Below are 18,387 nucleotides of genomic sequence, written 5' to 3'. Positions count from 1 at the left end.
ACAGGCCACTCCTGCAGGGAGAGCTTGCATTTGTTCTAAATCCATTGGTGCTTCCAGTCTCTCTTGCTTTTGCAAGCTGACTGTCCCACCAGATCTAATATCAGAGAGCTGAAACTCTTTAGTGCAAAAATACCCCCCATAAAGTGTTACAAGTCTTTTCCTGGAAAAATTTGGCACCAAGTGGGTGGCTGGCTCCTGTTTGATCTGTGTGTTGGCCTCGTGGGCGGCAACCAGAAAGCCATCTGCAAGCGCCTGGGCTTCCCTGATGGGGCAGAGAGGTCAGGTTCAGAGCAATGGAGAGGGCAGTTGATTGGTGCTAGGATCCCCCTGCTCCTCCTCAAGAATTCACATACTAGATATAGTGGGAAAGAAAAAGGCATTTTCTTAATGGATTTTGTTTTAGAAAAGTTAACCAGGGTAGTGGAATGGTTTGCTCTAGAAGAGCCACAGGCTCCCAAATTACAGTGGACGCACAGTGACTCCACAAGGCAGGGGTTTCCCTCCTCCCTCGCACAGGGCACCAGACCAGAGGACTCCCAAAGTGCTGCATCGTGCTTTGACTCAGCATTCCCTCACCGTACACTAGTCATCAGCACCGAGCCTCTGCTTCTTCAGTGTGCCTCTGACAGACTGCTGATCCCGCCGCAGAAGTGAAGATGATCTACCACCATCTTTCACTGAATCCTTCTGGGGAACAGAAGGGGGAAAAAGGGGGGCAGAAGATATTCATCAACTTTGTCTGACAAGCTACTCCGATAAAGTTGGCCCCAGGCAGGTGGACCCAGTTTCTTGCCTGGGTGCTCCCAGTTGCTTGCCTGCACGTTCTTGCTCTCTCTCGCACATCAGGTACAACAAGGTGAAGGCTTAAATTCAAAAGGGGCTTCCATTCCAATGGGCAGGTACCAGGTTGGAGGGTGGTCTGGACTGGAGAAACAGAAGGAGCTGCACTGGATTTCGGGCAGAACAGCAGGATTGTTCTACGAGGACAGCACAGGGGCACAGCAGTTGGCACATTGTTTAGTCTGACTGCACATGTGGGTTTTGTTTTTTTGCTTTTGCTTTTTCATTTTAATGCACACTGCCAGCATCTGGACGAGGTTGGTTGGTGGCGAGGTATTTGGCTCTCATGCTGGAGGTGTACTGGAGGAAGACAAGACAAAAAAACCAAAACAAACAGAACAGAAGAGTAAGTCAGAATGACTAATGTAAACAGGGAACCACAGATTATGACCACCTCCCAGCACAAAGTGATCCGTATTTACAGCAAGCATATCAAGGAGCTGCTGGCTCAGTCTGACAAGGAAAGTTTCACAAGTTTCTGCATGGTCCACTCTGACTAACATTGTCAGCCTGCTGCAAAGATGCTGGCCAGGTCAGTGCAGATAGGCTAATGATTTATCCAAGCTCTCTGCAGAGAAGGAAATTCAATAGTCATTGAGTCAAAATATGCCATACTTTGCTTGGGAGAAGAGAGGGAAATGGAAATGATACAGATGCAAAAACCCACCTCACACCTTCATCCTCTCTTAGTCATGTTATTGCTTTCAACCATGCCAGAAAAGGAGGTTGAAAAGAAAATGAGTGTGCACTGCATTTTTACATTGCAGTGTACAGCAATGAGGGCATCAGAAGACTGCATGCATCACAGACGGGCAGTCTGAAAGAAAAGTGTGGAAGAACAAATCTCTGAACAATTTACACCCAAGAAAGAACAGACCCTGTCAAGCTGGAAACAGGTTGCCATCAAACAAGATGATATTAGTTAACAGTTATCAGATGGGTAATAATCCACTGTGGCTTGGGATCCAACCTGCCTACTGTGCAGCAGTAGGCAAGACTCCAGCTTGGGGGTGAGAAGAGAAACTCAGAAAGATGAGAGGTTGTTTTGGTTTGGAGGGGTGGTTTTTTTTTTTATATTTTTTTTTTTTAATTTAAGCAAGGTAATTCAAAACAGCTCCCAGAAGCTACTGAGGTAACATATGCCATCCAGCTTTGAATAAGGAGCTGAAAAGCATGTAAGTAATACCCAGCAGTAAGAACAAAAGACTTTGCCTCTTTATGCCAATGTGTTCAATGCCTTCATGACCACATTACTGTTTCTGGGATTCTGCTACCATGATACTAACAACCAAGCAACGAGGACAGATTTTATTCTTCTTTTTATACCAGCTGGAGCTTGAATAATTCTATAATACCCACATCTTTCTTCCCAAGAGCGCTCTTCAGCATACTGACTTTTTATCACCTTTAAAACTGAACCACATAAAACAGCCTGTTAAACTGGCAGAGACAACCGAAAGGCAGTTCCACACCAGGAGGTATGATTTATCTTGCCCACTGGGAAAGAACATTATGAGGCATCTTTAGGCTCTCAAAAGCTCAGCTGTCCAAAGGGGTTTTCAGAGAATTAACAGTATTTTATCAGTTTTCGTTCAAAGACTGACCCAGGCTGAACCTCTGCACAATAGAAGAGAGAATCTGCTCCTTTGGCAGAGCTGACCCCACCAGCACAAGATGAAGACACCTGTGGCTTATTTGCTCACTCATCTTTTAGTGGCTTCCATAATTGGAAAGTTTTCTGCAGAACATGGATCTTAATATAAAACTCTAGCCCAGAAATGACATCTATATTTAGAAGACAAAGTGTACATCTGTTCTTTCTCTTTTTAAGATTTTTTTTTTTTTACCAGCGAGAAGGAAAAAGGTAGAAAATACCAAGCTGAGCCAGGTTAAGGACTACATTCTATACAGTTTATTAAATGTGATTAGTGTTTCAGAAAAAAGTTTTAGGGCATTATTAAAATATATGACACCAACCTAACAGGCTCAGAGAGGCTTAGAAGTCAAAGAACTTCCTCACAGAGTAAGTAGGGCAGCGAAATGCCAAAATTACCAGCCAAGCATCATGCTAAGAAGAGGGTCTTAGAAGGAAAAATGCATTTGATTGCTCATTTTCCATTTGTATTCTATATGTGACATGATAGGAGATGAGCATGAAAAGAGAACTTCCAGGTGCTAAGGTTTTGTGAGAAGTATTTAAAAAAAATAATGTCAGATCATGGAAGGTTATTGTGCATCTTCCTGGACAAGGTACACAGGTTCAGCACACAACATCAACTTTCTTTAGAGCATTAAAATTAAGAAGGGTCACTTGAAGAACTGCATTTCAAGGATGTACAAAGTACACCCATCACAGACGGAGAAGTCAAAAAGAATTCACTTCTTCCTCCACCAAGAAAACATCCCACAATTGTTTAAGTGTCACTAAAACAAAGTAATCAGGAACACCAGATTTGGACAGTCAAGCAGAGGGCACTTTACATTCAAACCTACCTGCAATCCACCACAAGGAACAAATCAAGACTCAGTAGTCAGAGTTAGGGCTGATGTTCTCTCCTTAACTCAGGATTTTTGCCCCTTTGTACCTTTTCCCATTACAGTTTAAACCAGTCACTCCTGTTAAAGTGTATTTTTAATGACCAGGATAAATATGATTGACACGTGGAAGTAGAGCTAACACTTCACTGCACACCTCTCATAACCAGCACAGCTCTATCAGCGTGCACTGGATCTTCAGTCACTGCGTCAGACTCCACGTACAAATGCTTTGCTCTCTATGCTGTTGACTGTAGTCCCTCATCCAAGTCCTTCAGTGCATCCTCTGCTGGGAAGCAGAGGAAAGATGCTGTGGAATACACAGATCCCAACATCTGGACAGACCCGCAGGTGAAGATGTATCAGCAGAAGCTTGCCAGTCATATGGATATGAGACCAAACTATATTATCCACAGTTAAAATAACTAAGTCTTTAGATCCTTTAGAAAGTAACTCTAAAGACTTAAAGCCTGAGTACAATTCAGAGCTACAGAGGTCATGGACTCTGAGATAAAGTGGATATAGTGCCTGATACAGCTATAAAGGTACACAGTTGCATTTAGTTTCCTTTAAAGAGGAGCTTTCATAGAAGGTTAAAGAACACGTACAATGCAGTCATTCTTCCACTACTCTCTGGAAGTACCCACGTGCCTATAACACCCTCATTTACCCTTTCAAAAACAGCACGGAGGACAAGTTTCAACCCGTACCTTCACCACGCTGTCAGCTACCCTAAAAAGAGTACCCAAAAGACTTCTTGTTACCTTTTCTCCTGGTGGCTTGTGCTATTCAACACAGTACACCTTTCAGCCGCTTACCAGTCAGCTAGGACAAACACGGCTGATTGTGCACAAGTTTATTTTTTTATTTCTCCAAAGAAAAAAAGAAAAGGCTCTCCTTCACATTCAGCCTTGTTGAGGGTATAAACTTTCATAGGTATGGTTTGCCAGCACACGTTAGGTGCTTAATACGTATAAGCCTGTGTACAAAGGAATCATTGGTTGCTTAAAAAAAAAAAATCAGTTAATTTTAGAGACCATAAATTCTACCAACTACTGTGAACTGTGCAGACCACAGGTACTTCACAGCTAACTGAGCTATGCTGGAAGATCACTTACCATATGAAACCACGACTCTGAGTGTAAACCATTTACTATTTGTGGTTAAAAACCCCCATACATATCTCTTTCCAGCTACCCTGACTTTCATTTCCTGCCAGAGCTATTCAGGTAATTCAATAAAGACCAAAGTTTCTGGATTCAAGTTCTTCAAGGTTGATCCACCTCTCGAATAGCTCGAGCACAGTAAGCACATAGGTTTTGGTATCATTAATGTATGGGAGGTACAAGATGCAGGGAAACAGCCAATTCCAGCCAGTGGGTTCTGAATTCAAAGCGACTTCAGTTTTCCAAGTCAAAAGAGCAGAGCTTCTGCTTGCTTTGTTTGTTTTTAAAGTCTTGGAAAGAATGCAATGCCTTTTTCTCAGCGCTGCAGACAGCCACATTAAAACTCTGGGTGTGACCTTAGGTAAACAGAAGACAGTGCAAGCCATGATCAGGTCATGTTTCAGCCCAGAGGAGATTTCAGGTCCAGAATGAAGACACCAGAATTTTGCCCCCCCACCAAGCAATATTTTATTTCATGGAGCAGACCCATCTAACATCACTACAACACCACCTGCAGGAACCAAAAAGCAGAAAACCCACCATAAGCTGACGCCCAAGAGCAGTCTTTGCAAGACTTAGGACTGAAGAAAGTTGTGACCCTTTCAGAGGTGCTAGCACCATGCTTCAAGACAAGTTTGTTTGCATTCATGCACCATGGCAGAGGGCATCAAGACACCCGATTCAGACAGCCCCCTTCCCAGCATGTCACAAGGCAGGCAGACAAACGGCAAGATGCAGCAAGAATGCAGACCAAGCAGCAACATGACGGAAAGGAATCCAATGCAAGGCTGACAAAAGTCCCAACAAGAACGGCAGAAAAGGAGAAACAACAGCTTTATGGACATGTATTTCTGGGAACACAAAGTAAAATACAGGTCATTGACTGCATGAGTCAAAAGCAACGGGCCCTCTTTTCCAACTGGTACCAACCCCTTCCAGTTACTGTGTGGCTCTGGTTCCCTTGAAGGAGCACACTGTCCTTTGTACCAGATGAGTATGATGAGCCTGAGAGCACTAATTATACCCTATATTCAACCAAGCTTAAAACTACAAGACCTAATGCAGACCACCTACTCTTTCTATAGGAACATGGCTCCGTCATGGACCACTTGCAAAGGAAGAAACACTGGCTATCTTGGAGGACACCAGCAACTACAGCCCATGAGGAATTCAGACAGTGAAAAGGTACGAGGAAAGCCCTGCTCACAGAGCCCATGGGACATGGATGGGATGATTTGGACACACACAGAACAAAACAAACAGTAAAAGGTTTTGAAACAGAATGAAATAGATCTTAGTGCTTATGTTTGGACTTTCAGGAAAGTTTTTTTTAAAAAAAAAACTTGTTCCTTTCTCCTTTTATCCTTGCATTTAAAGTCAGAAGCTGCACACAGATCCAACAGGCAATGAAGTAACTCTTCAGGACAGGCCACCATTACTAGCGAGGATCTTTCAACAAATTAAAAATCCTACTGAGGAGCTTAAAGCATGTGGCAGATAGGTATCAGTGGTTTTGGGCACATGCTGTTATGACCAGTCAAGACAAACAGAATAGCAGCAGGTCCCAAGGGAAGTCAAAAGGTTGAATTAAGACAACCAGTCCCAACTGAAAAGCTGCTAGATCGGCTCTCATTACTTCTAGAAAAGGGCTTCTTGTGCTGGGAGAACTTCTATTCTGCATTTGAAGTGCAAGGTTAATTCTGCATTCAAGCAGCACTCAGTACTAAGTGTTCAAGCTGTTCTCAAGTATGGATGCTAAAACTGAAGCTGCTGTGAGGTAACCTTCATAAGGCATGGGCACCTACAACCCTCACAGTGTGCACCAAAAGCGTTTGCAAGGTTGATACTACTCCTTGAGTCTGCACCTGAGCAAAATTGATTTTAATTTTAATCCTCGGCAGGAGGGAATGGGGTGGGAGGTGCAGAGGGAAGGAATGTGAAGAAATAAAAGGCACTGGCCTGGGATAAACAGTGCAGGGATGAAGGGAGCGGTTGGGAGTGGAGAAGGGGTTGAGCAAGAAGGACCTTTTTTCCAGTACCTGTTCCATTTGCGGGCGCTGTTACCAGTATGTCCGTGCACTGTCCGAGGGCTTAAGCTGCCAGCTCATATGGCTGCTACTGTCCATGGCAGCCAAATACAACTGTGATGACGCAAGAAAGAGAGAGAAAAAGAGAGTGCAGCCTCAACGTGCATGAAAAACACAGTGCAAGCAAGTGAAACGCCATGGTGTGTGTCAGCAACAAGGTGGGGTCTACAACCCTAAGGGAATAGCCCTGTGGCAAGAAGGAGAAAACAGAAGGAATGAAAGAAGGGAAAAAACCAAACAAACAAAAAGCCAGGAAAAGTAACGGACAAACAATGCAGCAGGATCATCACATCTTAGTTTTCACCATTTGTTCACAGAAAGCTAAATGGAATGTATCAGCTCTGTCCACTCACTGGACATAACATCCATGTTTGGATGGTTATCCCCGCCTCCGCCCTCCCCAAAAGGGGCAGGGACACATGCAGTGATATTCCCTTTTCATCTCTCTCCTCCCACAGATGATTTGCTACGAAAGGTTTCAAGTTCTGCCTCAGTACAGTCCCAGCCACCTGGTATGGAGAGCCCTGAAGACAAAAAAATCACAGAAAAGCCCCCTTCCCTGCTGCCTGCCAATAAGAGAGTAGACAGTATTTTTCTTCTTTCCACTGCCTGTCTACTACCAGGCTGATCCTCCAGAAAACACATTCATCTTATAGCCTGTTCCTTGCCTTGTCTGGGGAGAAGGTCCCCTTGTCTATATAAGCAACGCCACACTCTGCTCCTCCAACTCCCGTGCTTCCCTACAGCCCATATTGATGTCTCTGAAGTTAAAAAACCCTCATCTTTATCTACTGTCAGAAACCAGCCTAAGGCACCAGGACTCAGATTCCCCCCCGGGTATTAACACAAACAGCTACTGAAGAACCAGAGAACTTCTTGCACAACTAAATCCCCTGCAGAAAGGAGTGTGCTTTCTCTGAAGCAGAAGAGCTGTAGGGGAAGGGGAAGCAGGACCTTGGTCTACACACGCTGAATGAACACGTGCCTTGGCAGTATCAGAGGGACAGTGCCCTTCATTCAATAGGAAATGCCAGCACTAAAGCATTTGCCACACTGTACTGGTGTGCAACACGTCAGTGCTTCCGAGGACCATCTCGTTGCTGAGAGCAGGTAACGCTACCAGAGGCTACGATCAGAGTACCAACCAGGGATCAGGGAACACTCTTCGTGAAGGTTGAAGAGGTTTGGCCAAGTACAGAGACAAGGATCAACTCTCCACTTTTCCACTTTCCTACCGCAAGATGAGCTGGTCATTTTGAAGTGAAAACATGAATGTGATGTCCTCTTTTCCACCACAATTCCTATTCCTTCATCCTCCAACTTACTCTTCTTCCCCTTCCTGTATATTTGAACCATGCACCAGAGAGAGTATTTTCTTTACCTATACCTGAAGACTGGTTGATTAAGCATGCTACTAGTCATCCTTTGTATTCACACCCCCAAGTTAGTGAGCACTGTGAAGGCATGTTCTCCAAGTTCTGCTGTAAGGCTACAGGATGCTGTGAAGGAGGGCAAGATTCATCTAGTTCTTACATGTACACAAAGGCAAGCCCGTGTTTTATCCAGCACACAGAAATGGTTATCAGGCTATCAGGCCAGTCCAAATACCAAAACCTTCCATGAAAGTGGTTGTTTTTTTCCTCCATAGGAAATTAAATACAAAAAATAGATTGTAAAGAAAGTAAAACAGTTGTGAAAGAAAGATTTAAAAAAAAAAAACCTCAACAAAAAAATAATACAGGTTTCATCCTACCATCCCTTTAGGACAGATTAAGGAGAGAGGTTCAGCAATAACTCTGAATTTACTGTTTTAACAAGTTTCATTTTAAACTTGAGGAACCAATGCCACAGATAGCAAGTACACTGCATGCAAGTGAATCATCCTGTTTTTTACCCACCAAGATACTCATGCACTTCAGTGGTGGCAGGACTGGGCCCATAGGATTAACAGTGTTAACAGATTGAGTTTTATTCTTTTTATGTGCAATGTCCGAAGTCGCACAGCGGGGTTTTATTCCCCATGGCAGGTGAGACATGGCTTGTCTATTCAAATTGCTGCCATTTATGGGCCAGATCCTGTGTTTGGCTGCACAATCAGCTCCCTTGAGAGTATACAGGAGCGGTAAACGTGGATTCCCCAAAGTGGCTGAAGCAGAGAGGAGCAGTAAAGAGAGACTTACTGAGGGAGGTGGGGACTCCCGGCCAATGAGCGGGGTATTCTCGCAACGGGGGTTCTGGAAATTTGCATTCTGGCTCCTAGGAAAGGAAGACACACATGGTAACAGGGGGTACGTGTCACACTTCTGTGGGGAAGGTCTCTGACAGTGACATGGGACAGAGTATATGCACCCCCAGAACTACTGGTCAGTCTCGCTCAAAGCTTTTCTTACAGGCCAGGTGGGTTCCCCTTTTTCAGACAAGGGCACAAAACTAGCATTATTTTCCTCAGATTAAGCACTATCTTTACCCTCTTACTCAGAAGGGCCCACACTGAATCATGCCAAGTGTTTTAAAAATAGGTGCCTGTGAAAATCTGCCTTCCTGCAGCGTGAGAACTACCAAGCTGCAGAAATGGAGATAAAATGAGGACAAAGTCTAACAGGAAGAAAAAAAAATTATGCGCCAGCCCCAAAAAGATGGGCCCTGAAGGTAGTCCAAGTGCAATCAGGGTTAGGCACTTCTGGAGAAAGTTCTAAAGATCCCACCTGGACTAGTAGCTCCAGACTGCAATAGATGTCAGAGCTGCCTGCAAATATTGTGGAAGGAGCCTGCAGGTTTTTACTTGGCTCTCAGTCTCTCAGGAGGCTTAAAAAAATCTTCTGGTGAAACTGCTCTGTCTGAAGAATTAAGTCTTCTGGGGATCAGAATCACTGTGTGATAAGTAGCCCAGACAATACTTTCCTACTACTTTTCTCTAGATGAATTTCTAAATCCCTCAGGACAAACTGTTTGTATGTTGGAGCGTGCTGTCTAACACAACTCCTTCTACTGCAGCACATTTAAGCTATTCTATTCTCCCAGTAGATGCCAATCAGAAAACATGCCTTTTTGACACTTTGGACAAAATCCTTTATCATTTCCACTGCTTGGTCTGAAGTGCCAGCCTCACAGCACTTCACAACAACAGAAATCGGAGCGAAGCAACCTGGACAAGCCGCAATACAGCCTTCGTGTTGGGATACTCACATGTACTCTGTGACGGGAGCATTGCTGACTGTGTGTGCTGCTGCTGGAATGCTGGTCTCACTGCCATAACTACTCCCACAGCTATAGAGGCTGGGCATGTGCACTCTGTAAAGATTATCGTGTGTTTGTCTACTCCCTTGAGCAGCTGATTCTTCTTCCCCATCATCATCTGAGCTTCTGCAAGAAGGAGAAAAAGTTCCTCCTAGAACCCTACAATTACCCAATATGTGGGGTTTGCAGGAAAACATGGTAATCCTAGGAACCTCCCAACCATCTTCCACACCTCCACATTTATACCCATTTGGGATGCCTCAGGGTGGCAGTGTCAAACACAGCCTACACCACAGTGACTCAGACCTCCCACAGATACCATCTGGACTTTTACACTGTGTGATCCCCTACGGTCTTCTCTCAGGGCTTGGCAGACAGCACAGTCATACAACCAAAGGATGGACACACATCCTGAAACACACAGCACTCTAAAAAAGTAAAAGAGAGGCAGTGGGGATGTAGTGCCATGCACCCCACAGGAAGCATCCTTCAACACTGCAATCCATGTCTTTCCATTTCTCGTAGTGATGTCCCCAGAACTTTCAAGGATAATTCTCTGTAGACTTCTCTGAACTCCCATTCTGGTTACAAAGGGTCTGCTTCAGCTTCTCACAAAATCTCAGAAGTCTTTACAGAGATTAGGTTGCAACGTTTGTGTCTGGAAGCTCTCTCGGCTCATTAATGCCAGGATTTTAAATCCATTTTAATGCAGAGCAGAGCCAGTTTGCCAGATGGTTCTTTCCCCCCTTCCCATAGTATTCTCTTATCCCTCCTATGTAATATACATTACTATTTTAGATCCCTAACTATGGGATGAAGCACCAAGATTTGAAATCTATTTTAGCGACACTTGACAAAGCTAGTAAAGCCATCTACATGAAACACCGTTGCTGAGGGGAGACAGCATGGACATCGGTAAAACATCCCAAATATCAGCTGCAGTTTCTGCACCACAAGGTGGCACTGAAGATTTATTCAGGGAATTGCAGCCTGCACAGTCTCTTACAGGCAATGAAGTATGACACCCTCCACCTCCCAGAGGGAGGCAGAGGAAGAAATGGTGCTCCGGGGAATGCAAGAGGGAATCCTTCAGTTCACAGCAGCCGCCTGAGCCTGCTGGGGCTGGCAGGGCAGGCAGCAGCCTGCATGGAAGGCGGCACAAGAGATAACGCTGGGTAAGCCTTTCTCCTTCAAACAGGCAGACTACATTCTCTTCCTGATACCGCCTCTGCAGCTGCATGTGGAAGAGGTAAGGAAACCAGCCATTTTCTTAAGTGCTGTTCTGACGCATTTCCCAAGGCTTTCTCTGGGCACTGCAGGCCTGGCGGGCTCTGGCTTCCTGCTATTGTTCAGGATGTTCCATTTTACTTTGAACCTTGAGCCTGGGCTTAGACCACAAGTCATGTTTGAGGACCACAGAAGAGATTTTGCTGCACAGTCTACTGCTCTTCTGCAAGAACAGAAAACTCAAAGCTATTTTAATAGCTACATGTGGTGCAGCAGCGACTCAGTGAAGCAAAGGTTTGCTCAAGACTTGCTGATCAGCCTGGTTACCATCATTAATACCAGTTCCAAACAAGTCTGCTGTTAGATGATTGCCACCAATTTGCAAGTATCTCGTCTGCCCATGCTCTTGCCAACAAGACAGCTCCTGGTTTCTATTAGCTATGCAAGTCAGTTGCGCCAGTGTGAGCAAAGCCAAAAAGGCAAGTGTGAACTGCTTCTCATTCCAATTCTCTTCCCCGTACTTGAACAAACGCCTCAAAGCAATGCAAGAGAATAGGTATTTTACAGAGATGGCACATAATTCAAGCATTACTTCTCTCTACAGCTATAATCATTCATCTCTCACTTGACTCATAGTCAGTCATACAGTGTACTGAATACTCCGCATATGGTATTCCAGTGCAATGAGGTTCAGATGTAAATATTAACCGCAGCCAGAGCAAAAGCCAACTTTTTTTTTTCTGTTGGACCTGTGCTTATAAAGCCTCATCCCTCACACTCCTGGGATCATACGGGAAAGAGCTCCATATGCTCATGGGCACAAATCCAATAGCCAGTCTTCATTAGGAAAGAGCTTTACAACGCTACAGGATCTAAACCCTCTCTATACCTCTTTTGCTGCCAAGTGTGTGGGACGCTGCACACAATGGAACTGAACATGAGGGCTGTGACAAAGGAGAAGAGAACCAAGTAGATGAGGCCTTCCACTCCATCATAGCAAAAGCCCGTCAAAGCCTGGACGTAATCCTGGAGAGAGAAATGAACAGTTTCCTGATCACTAGAGAGTTAACATTAAGCTCTAATTCAGAAGTCCTTCCCCTGAACTACGCTCTCTGAAACAACTTGAGAAGGTAGTTCCTTTTCCAGAGCATATTTCTATTTTACTTTCAGGGACCTCAAATGTTTTTCATAACTGATCTAACCCTTATTTCCCCTCACAAAGCCCAGCTTGGATTTAGATGTGGAAATATTTTCAACCTCACATAATAAGACTTTGAGAGAGAAGGAAGAAAAAAAGCCAAGGCAAGCTTATCCACCCAAGTTAAGATACCACATTTCTCATTGAGCCTCTCTGAGCTCCCTCACTATGTCCCATTGCCCAAGAACCCAAGCATGGACTATCTGTTTCTCTGCCTCCAGGGCTGCAGCTAGGGCAACAGTTAGGCAATGTTATACTGCAGCTATAAGGCATTCCACTCCACAGGAAAGGCAACTAGCTATGTGCTATAGAAAAAAGCCCTGAAGGCCCCCGAAACCTTAGGACTACAGCTTGTAGATGTATAAAGGCACGTTATCTATGTTGATCTTTAAACAGAAAGTTCACTTGATCCCAGTTCCCATTCTCCTTTCTGCTGGAGTCAATCAGTAGAAGCTGTTGTAAACTGTTTTGGCACAGAGATTTGAAACTCCAAAATAATCAGTATGCTACAGGCTCTGCACCCCCTTTGCTCTTTCTTACCTCAAGCCCAGTTACTGAGTACTCACCAAATGCAGGCTCCGACAGTCTACTAAAGCTGTCAGTTGCTGTAAGTTGATCTCTGTTGAATTTAAAACCTCCTGAATCCGAGTAAGATACTCCTGTAAGCAACAAGTTAGTGATTACAGCAAGGAAATGGCTTAGCAGGAGCTGATCTTGGGCTTTGTACAAGCCCAAGGTAAGGGAAGCCAGAATGCACAGGGAGAGCAAATCTGAGGAGAGTTACCTTGGAGGTGGGGTGCTCTCTGCTTGCTGACCGCATGAGTTCCATAACATCATCTTGCATTTCCACCAGAGCCTTGTGACTTCCTGACAGCTTCTGCTCAACACAAAACATGCAATGTTTCAGCAATTCAGGCCACATGAACCAACGGAACTCCTGGGAAAAGACTTAAATCCTACTTCCCAAATATTGAAGCATCATCTGTATGAATGGTACAAGTTAAGGATGTCTCAACTGACATGGGTGCAGCTGCAATAAGGTTAAGTTTGACTTTTACCAACTTGGGAGAAGTACAGACAGAAAGAAGAGGGAAAGAAAAGAACCAAGAGGAAAAAAAAAAAAAACACAAAACACATATGCACACAAAAACATCTATGCAGCTGGGGCCAGCTCCAGGATAGAGAAGGAAAAAAAGACACAATGCACTCAGGTTCTCACCACTGAGCACAGCTGGATTTTTCTATTAAATCAGATGGCTGAGAAAGACTTAATGTTGTGGTGCAATACAAACAACACTAGGAGTTGTTTGTATTAGGGTGCAGCCTTCTCGTCCCATTAAAGCATCCATGGGAATTTCACATGCAATAGCATGTCAGAGTATGCTGAGCAACGAGAAATGCAACAGATGGCAACGGTGCATCATACCACAGCTTGAAGTGTTCTTACCCCACCCTTTAAAACAGAGGAAGACAAGATTTAAAAAATCCTAAATATAAATGGTGAAGCAGCTGGTGTCTGCCAAATGGTGGGTGGTGTGGGTTCATTCTGGCCTCTGATACATACGACAAAGTTTGGGATGGGCCCAGGTGCTGTTCCTCAGCCCCCACACAAAAGAATAATGACTCACATTTATACTTCAGGATACAAACCCTTCAACATCCAAGGGATTTAAGAGGCGTATGTGAGAATCACTCCCTCACCCACAGAAGTGGCTGCATTTTGGGAGTGGAGTGTTGCCACTGCTTAACCCAAAAGAACCTGCAAGAAATAATTCAAAGCAGCAAGTATGCTGTTTCCCACCCTGGCATTAATTGTGGGTGCTCTGTCTCCACGTTGCTGCTCTTTTAAGAGTGCCATGTAAACAGAGGTGTCATGAACAAAGCCATGATCTTCACCACATCACACATGGGCCCTTCTAAGAGGGCATCCTGGACCTGAAGCTATGCAGGTAGTGATGAAGTTGGAAAAAACTGCTCACTAAATGAATGCACCACCTCTTTCACAGCTGGAAAGTAGCTACCAAAGCTTTACCAACAGGCAGATTTCTCCCTAAAGCTAACAACTTGCTGCATGCTGGCATCAAAAGCCTTTAACCAATACCCTGCAGGATTCAGAGAAGGGATGAAGAGAGCTAGGATGCTTACACTCACCTGCTGGAAAGGGTTGGGGTATCCAGCACTGCAGGTAATGTAATAGCGGAGAGTATCTACAAAGACAAAAGAAAAGAAAGTTATGCTACATACGTTGTTCCAGCTTTGCAGTATTTTATGACTGCCACAAGGGAAGTGTTAAGTTCTGAAAGCAATACACAAAATGAAAATGCAATATACATAAAATCACTTCCCTCTCTCCATGTAGGATTACAGTGCATGGATGGCACTAGAGAAAGATGTAAGCTGCCTTCGGGGAGAAAAGAAAGATTGACTTACTTTTTTTTGTGAACAGCAAAAGGCAATGGGGCTGCCCCACGCACATAGTTAGATGAAACATCCAAAAAGTTTTATTCAGAGGTCAACACTGTCCACAGCATAAACATAAGACAAGACCTCAGTCTCGGATAAATCCAACTGCATGTTTAATTTCTGCAACTTCTAAGTGTCAGAATACCATTCTATAGTCACTGAAAGCAACCACAGACTGCTGCCTAGGGCATGTAACAAAGAGACACTCAACTTTCAGCCAGTTCAGCTCACCAGCCAGGTCAATACGCAGCCACAAAAATATTAGCATAGGAGAGGTAGTAGTGGTGATATAAATACAGGCTGCTGTCAAAAATACCTGTGCAAGCATGTTGTTGGGCCAAAGGAGGTGCATATACACATTCCTGTGCTACTGCACAACGCTGAATATACTGCTTACTAAATGTACAAGTCCATGCATTTAAAAGAAAAAAAGGGAAAAAAAGACATCTTTACAACTGGAGATTCTTCTGTAATGTTCAAGGAGAGACTGGTTTTAGACAGTGTTCTGTAGAAAAAATTGAGAAAGTCCTCCTAATTCAAGAAAATAATAACTTTCACTAATGTTATTTCCTAAAAATGGTATCACTTTGAAAGCACGCACGGAAATGGATGGACGACAAGAAGTTCTTGTCTTTCTGACACATATTAGTGATGAACAAATAAATAGTCTGTTTTATGATGGGTGTCACTTGCACACAATTAAATTTTGATTAGGCAGCTTTAATGAGACTCCAAGTAAAAAGAGTGTACGTTATTTGTTTTGCATCCTTCTTTTGACTTATGCAAAAAAGGTATTTTTGGTATGGAGTCAATACTGAAGATTTGATCAGGAAAGAAAGCTCTTACCATGTGTTAGGATAACAGCAACATATTATCCGTTTAAGAGACCTCAGATCATTTGCTGGTAACATGCCCAAAGGTAGTCTTGGTACTGCATAGCTCTCCCAGCAATCACAGTACAGCAGAAACACACTCAAACTTCCAGGTAAGACTGCTAAAATGCTCTGAAAGCAGCATCACTTATTTCCAGGCTTGAAGACACATATTTATTTCTCCTCATTCAAGTGTGTATGAAACCAGCCCGGTGCCTTCATGAGCCCTCCATAACACTACAACTGCCAGCACGCACAAGTTACAGATATCAGGCTTTCCCCTGCCGTTCTCAATAACGCTATGGAGGGAGGGAGCTCTGAAATACTTGATCATCCGAATACTTTTAGATCATTTCTCAAACATTTACAGTTCCTCTTCAGATGAACGGAAGAGTGTCAGCTCAGCAAAAGCAAGGGTGATTTTTGCTTGGTAAAGATGACAAAAGCCCTAAAACACACATACACTCTGCACATTTCCCCCCGACTAGCATCCTTTTCTCCATTCTTTTTAATCTTCTGTCTGTGACTTTCAGTAATGTATATTCCAGGCTGCAAAGGTATTCTAATCAGTCCCAACTCAGAAATCAGCAAAAGGCACAACCACAAGCGAGCGGAGCTGTGAAGGAAGCAGACCTGCCTGTATCCTGACTCTGCTGCGCTTCCCATAAATATTGAATGCACCTTTCGGCAAGCCAACACACTGGAGACCCAGTGGTACACCACAGACTGTCAGCTCCTGCACACTGGCAATGCAACCTGACAGCTGTTATTTATAATTCATTAGCCTACTTTGGGGCAGCTTCTGCCAGCTGCTCCATCAACCCCCCCCCACCGACTCTTTCTCTGGGATGACTTACATCTCCCCATCCAAGCCTCTAAAAAGCAACTAGCAAAATCTGGGTAGATAAGGGGGCAGCAAGAATTGCTTTGTGTGCCTCACTTTCAGACCACACAAACGACTGTCCACAACTACTGAGCCAAGGAAAGGACTGCTCCTCCCTGGCTCATAAATCGCGCTCAATGGCTAAGGAAAAATGGGTTAAAATGCACCTGTGCTGAGAGAACAGCAGAGCAACAGTAATCCACAGTATCACATAGAGTGACCTAAAGGAGCTGTGATCTCATCGCCTATTTAGTGGTCTGTTGCTTTAAAATAAAAGTTTCTTTTAGTCTCCCACAGTGCTATCAAGTTTATATCACCTTTGTAGGTGCATTAAGTGGTGTGACATACTGCTAACACAGAGCTCCAGAAACATTTCTTCAGGGCGTTCTGGATCATCCCTCCTGGGCAGATTACAGATGAGAGGTCCCAATATCATCCTAGTTTGCAGCTTGTAAGCCCAGGATAAAGATTGCCGGTTACAAGCAAAGTGAAAAGGAGTACAGTGAAATAACTGCTTCCCTTGCTTCACCCTGGAAGGCAGGATCAACACGGCTTCACTGTGGTAGTGCTGGCTTTGCGGCTGACAAGTGTGAAACTCTGTACATAAAATGTGCTTTCCAAAATGGCAAAGCCGGCAGGAGCAGCTTTGCCCTGCACTGAACCCAGCGTGCTAATAGCTGTGGTGCTTTAAAACTAAAGCTACAATAGGCAGTGAAGCTGCCTTAAAGTGATCCTGTGCTGCAAAGCCTTGAAATTAAAAGGAGCATGACCCCTGCCTCTATACTACCAGGATGGGAGAGAGGAAAGAGCAGGAGGCACTTTCATCAGCTTTATATCTGGTGGATGCTACCCTGTACAACACCAAATCTCACATTTCTGTCCAAAATACAGCTATACTAACCCATCATTTGCACTCTGTAACAGCTCCAGGCAATTTCTTTCTATAATTATCTTTCCAATGCATTTTCCTCTCACGGAAAATTCCTGAAGGTTGGATCCGATTTTTGAAGCCGGCCTTTAGGCGTTTTAGTTCATAGAAGGGTTAGGCAGGGTCACATTTGCAGCTGCCTATGCCTGCTGTTGCTAGCAGCAATCCCCCTGACCCACGCTCTTGGTGCACAGGCAGTGTGGGAGCAGAAGGCAAGAAAGGGAACTACCCAAAATGCTTTATTTTTGCAAAGTCTGTTTTTCCTAGAAAGGAAAGTAGAACTGCCTACTAAAGACAGCTTCAGCTGCTAGAACTACTTATTGCTTCTGCAACCATGGAGACTTACTATTCACTTCAAAGCCCAGCTGAAATGCAAAAGTGGCATTATGCACCCGCCAGAAGGCAGTGAGAAGGTCTGTAGGGTAAAGAGCAATCAGAAAATAGATCCTAGTTTAAAAAAAAAATAAATCCCCACACCTAGTACAGCTTTTCCCAGCCCTTCATCTCTACTTGAGCATTCTCTAAGCAGCTTGCATTTTACATATACAGCCAGATGAGACTGTCTCTGTGGGTTCAGTCATCAGAGAAAGTTGAAGTATATCACCTGTGGTGTCAAAGGAAGAAGACTTTTGGCCAGATTTTCTTGCCCAGGTAACACGTTCCCCACCAGGAATTTTTTTTCCCCCTACAGCAACAGTCTGACAGCAAAGGGAGGTATCTGCATAACATTTATATTTCTCTCATATGCTACTCTTGCACTGGTAAAATCAGTCATTGCAAGCTGTCAGCAAAGAGCTTGTAGCCATCCCACATCCTCCACGCAAAGCTTTCTGCTAATCAGGGGTCCAACAACACCATGCAGCATCTCAACGCCGACATCAGCTCAGCAGGATTCTTGAATGCACTTCTTCAGGCAAAGTTTTTCTGCAGTGCCTGCTGAGCTCAAGTAAT

The 18,387-nt window shown here is 44.2% G+C and overlaps 1 protein-coding gene across 1 annotated transcript in view; it reads right to left on the bottom strand.

Moving 5' to 3' along the window:
- Positions 1-1,053: 1,053 nt before the first annotated feature.
- Positions 1,054-18,387, bottom strand: part of TTYH3 (tweety family member 3) — a 44,171-nt gene continuing 26,837 nt past the window's right edge. The window contains exons 9-15 of the mRNA XM_009886431.1: positions 14,442-14,497; positions 13,075-13,167; positions 12,857-12,949; positions 11,982-12,118; positions 9,815-9,991; positions 8,809-8,884; positions 1,054-1,140 (exon numbers count right to left, since the gene is read on the bottom strand). Of these exons, the coding sequence (XP_009884733.1) occupies positions 1,069-1,140; positions 8,809-8,884; positions 9,815-9,991; positions 11,982-12,118; positions 12,857-12,949; positions 13,075-13,167; positions 14,442-14,497 (704 nt within the window). The 3' untranslated portion in view covers positions 1,054-1,068. The remainder of the gene's footprint in view (positions 1,141-8,808; positions 8,885-9,814; positions 9,992-11,981; positions 12,119-12,856; positions 12,950-13,074; positions 13,168-14,441; positions 14,498-18,387) is intronic.

Source organism: Charadrius vociferus, unplaced genomic scaffold (genome assembly GCF_000708025.1).
Source record: "Charadrius vociferus isolate BGI_N301 unplaced genomic scaffold, ASM70802v2 scaffold556, whole genome shotgun sequence".
Lineage (NCBI taxonomy): Eukaryota > Metazoa > Chordata > Aves > Charadriiformes > Charadriidae > Charadrius > Charadrius vociferus.
Note: the sequence above shows the minus strand (reverse complement) of the source record. Positions and strands in the feature narration are given on the sequence as shown.